The 4,129-nt window shown below is 46.6% G+C and overlaps 1 protein-coding gene across 1 annotated transcript; it reads left to right on the forward strand.

Annotated features, from left to right (window-relative positions):
* Window positions 1–537: 537 nt before the first annotated feature.
* Window positions 538–2,871, forward strand: LOC117534918 (acidic leucine-rich nuclear phosphoprotein 32 family member E-like; the record flags this gene model as incomplete). The annotated part of the gene is given in 3 exon segments (XM_034199191.1): window positions 538–711; window positions 1,754–1,903; window positions 2,749–2,871. Coding segments are annotated over 3 exon segments (327 nt in total), but the record flags the coding sequence as incomplete, so codon positions are not given.
* Window positions 2,872–4,129: the final 1,258 nt, after the last annotated feature.

Here is a 4,129-nt window from a genome sequence, read left to right on the forward strand (position 1 = left end):
GGTGTTTAACTGTAACGCTTGTTAAAATAAACCTCTACAGTAAAACACTTCTGTCTGTATGTAACGTCCTGAATCAGGTGGTGACGCAGAACACTATACATTCACTTACATGTCAGTTATCTTTCATAACATGTTGATTTGTCTTAAAGTTTCCTCATAATCTACATTTTACTTTAAAAACGTTATCTTAACTTTATAATGTCACTCAAACGTATGAGAATAAGATTTAAGATGAAAGTGTATTTGAAATGAAAACAAAGCATATTCACTGGTTTATGAAGAATCTGTTGTTTTCATTAAACAGTTATTGTTCTTATGTTCCTGTTGTTGTACAATATGGCGCCAATGAGGACAAAGAGGGGGTTGATGTAAAGTTTAAATGTTTCATTTTCGACTTCTCATTGGTCGAGAACAAGCTCCGCCTCTACAACCCCAGGCAATGGGAGAGAAGAGTCCTGCATAATGAGCTGTGGGGGCACGAGCTCGGTGAGCTGGCCATCATCTGACCAATAGCAGGCCAGCATCTGTGAATATATGAATATTAATAAGGCGTGGGGGCGTGGCCTCTCGGTGGAGGAAGGCTCGAGTGAACATGGAGGGTTAGTGCTGTCTGGATCTGCGAAGGAGACGCGCTGTTTTATTTTGCTTTGTTCCAACATGGAGATGAAGAAGAGGGTCCTCCTGGAGCTCAGGAACAGGAAACCTAAGGACGTGAGTAACATATCAACCCGGCTATGTGTTTGTGAACAGGAGGGGGAGGGAAGCGTTCAGCGGGAGAGGTATCCGACATTTTGGGAGGAAGCGTTCAGCGGGAGAACAGCGAGAGATAGCCGACATTTTGACCCAGAAAACGGCTTCTTCTTCCTCCTCTCCAACATGGAGGGCTCTCTCTCGGTGCCTCATTAAGGGGGTTCCGGGGGGAGATAACCCGATTCCTCCCGGGATCACAGCCGATTTCCCACCGGGGGGAGGACCGGGAGCAGCGGGGCGGAGGAGAGGCTTCGTCCCGGAGGAAGAGCTCCGTCCGTCGAGGCAAATATTCATGTGTAATGTCCATGGAAGTATAGTAAGAAGTACCCGTATGTAGCTCATAGAGCATGCGCAGTGAGTGTCTCTTAAGCTCCGCCCCGAGCTCCCGCTCTCGGCTCAGTAGAATGAATGGAGAGAGAAAATAACTCATGATTCGGCTTTTAGTGCATTGTACAACTGGAAGGACCGAATGATTCTAATAAGGGCTATAACATAGTAGTTCATACTGGGTAGTTTATTTAGTTTAAAAACAATCATCCACTGATTTACAGACGTCTCTTTCTCCATGTTAGGCAATGGGAAAAAGTCTTTCGGGGCCCAGTGACGTCACGGACTGATACGGAAGTTGTAGTACCGCCGTTTGGATCTGAGTACTTCTAGTTTTACTCAAGTACAAGATCTGAGTACTTCTAATTTACTCAAGTACAAGATCTGAGTACTTCTACTTTTACTCAAGTACAAGATCTGAGTACTTCTACTTTTACTCAAGTACAAGATCTGAGTACTTCTACTTTTAGTAAATGTTTTCTTGTTGTAGACAATAATAATACATTGGATTTTTATAGCGGTTTTCCTAATGCTCACATGACTCCCTGTTGTTGTGCTCACATAACTCCCTGTTGTTGTGCTCACATGAATTCCTGTTGTTGTTAACACATGACTCCCTGTTATTGTTGTTGTTGTTATTGACCCATGACTCCCTGTTGTTGTTGTTGTTGTGCAGGTGGCGGAGCTGGTGGTGGATAACTGCCGCTCCAGTGACGGGGAGGTGGAGGGTCTGACGGAGGAGTACTCGGAGCTGGAGATCCTCAGCATGGTGAACGTGGGGCTCAGCTCGCTGTCCAAGCTGCCTGCTCTGCCCAAACTCAGCAAGGTAAGCATCAACGTTACTGAAGGTCCTCCTCCAATATGAGAGTACAGTGTGTCCCACAGAATTTGTTTATATTTGTGGGGGCGCACCGCACCCCCCCCCCCCGGCAAGAAAAACCAAAGGCCCCTTAACCTATTCGGTCGGCCCACGCATCCACCCCCCCCCCCCCTCAAATAGGAAAATACATACGAGTTCATGGCAACTGTAGACAACGTTCTTGTTGCTCTGTGTTGCGTTGTTAATGAGTGAGACGCACCGGAGTTGAGGATCTGTGGGGTTTATTCTCCCAAAAATGTAGTTTACAATTTAGGCATTTAGCAGACGCCTTATTCCAAAGCGACTTACAATGACCAATTACAGGGACATTTTCCCTGGGCTAAGTGCCTTAGGGCACACTAGTAGTGGTGTTCCAGGCAGGATTTGAACACGCAACCTTCCGATCATCAGCCCACCTCACTATCCATTAGACCACCACGGACGATATTTAATTGTGGCGGCCCGCCACAAATAAATCAATGTAATGGGAAACACTGGAGTAGCATGCTAACAGAGGTATCAACTGTAGCTGTGAACATGACAGGATGTGTGATTACCTAGAAGAGCATCAGGACTGTTTGAGGCAGATGATAGCTACGTGATTAACATGATGATTCAGCCTCTATGGAGAGAGACATCAAGCATGCTCATTTCTGACGTGGAGCTAATCTGAAGTAAACATTGAATACTGCTTTCTACTCCTCCATCTTGTGACTGTGTAACTCCCTCTCTTGATATCAGCATGTGAAGGACACTGTTCAGGAACTAGTTGATGCTCTGTATGTGATGACCTGTGTGTGTGTGTGTTTCAGCTGGAAGTGAGTGATAACCTGATCTCTGGAGATCTGGACTCGCTGGTCGAGAAATGTCCCAACCTGACGTACCTGAACCTGAGCGGGAACAAGATCAAGGAGCTGAGCAGCATCAAGACGCTGGTGAGGAAACTCATAAAGTCCACCTTAAGAAGGGCTCAGTCCACCTTAAGGAGAGTTCAGTCCACCTTAAGGAGAGTTCAGTCCACCTTAAGGAGAGTTCAGTCCACCTTAAGGAGAGTTCAGTCCACCTTAAGATGGGTTCAGTCCACCTTAAGGAGAGTTCAGTCCACCTTAAGGAGAGTTCAGTCCACCTTAAGAAGGGCTCAGTCCACCTTAAGGAGAGTTCAGTCCACCTTAAGGAGAGTTCAGTCCACCTTAAGAAGGGTTCAGTCCACCTTAAGGAGAGTTCAGTCCACCTTAAGGAGAGTTCAGTCCACCTTAAGGAGAGTTCAGTCCACCTTAAGAAGGGTTCAGTCCACCTTAAGGAGGGTTCAGTCCACCTTAGGAAGGGTTCAGTCCACCGTAAGAAGGCTTCAGTCCACCTTAAGGAGAGTTCAGTCCATCTTAAGGAGGGTTCAGTCCACCTTAAGGAGGGTTCAGTCCACCTTAAGAAGGGTTCAGTCCACCGTAAGAAGGCTTCAGTCCACCTTAAGGAGAGTTCAGTCCATCTTAAGGAGAGTTCAGTCCATCTTAAGAAGGGTTCAGTCCACCTTAAGGAGAGTTCAGTCCACCTTAAGGAGAGTTCAGTCCATCTTAAGGAGAGCTCAGTCCACCTTAAGGAGAGTTCAGTCCACCTTAAGGAGAGTTCAGTCCACCTTAAGGAGAGTTCAGTCCATCTTAAGGGAGAGTTCAGTCCACCTTAAGGAGAGTTCAGTCCACCTTAAGGAGAGTTCAGTCCACCTTAAGGAGAGATCAGTCCACCTTAAGAAGGGTTCAGTCCACCTGAAGAAGGGTTCAGTCCACCTGAAGAAGGGTTCAGTCCACCTTAAGGAGAGTTCAGTCCACCTTAAGGAGAGTTAGGTTCAGTCCACCTTAAGGAGAGTTCAGTCCATCTTAAGAAGGGTTCAGTCCACCTGAAGAAGAGTTCAGTCCACCTTAAGGAGAGTTCAGTCCACCTTAAGAAGAGTTCAGTCCACCTTAAGGAGAGTTCAGTCCACCTGAAGAAGAGTTCAGTCCACCTTAAGGAGGGTTCAGTCCACCTTAAGGAGAGTTCAGTCCACCTTAAGGAGAGTTCAGTCCACCTTAAGGAGAGTTCAGTCCACCTTAAGGAGAGTTCAGTCCACCTTAAGGAGAGTTCAGTCCACCTTAAGAAGGGTTCAGTCCACCTTAAGGAGAGTTCAGTCCACCTGAAGAAGGGTTCAGTCCACCTTAAGGAGAG

Source organism: Gymnodraco acuticeps, unplaced genomic scaffold (assembly GCF_902827175.1).
Source record: "Gymnodraco acuticeps unplaced genomic scaffold, fGymAcu1.1, whole genome shotgun sequence".
Classification (NCBI taxonomy): Eukaryota; Metazoa; Chordata; class Actinopteri; order Perciformes; family Bathydraconidae; genus Gymnodraco; species Gymnodraco acuticeps.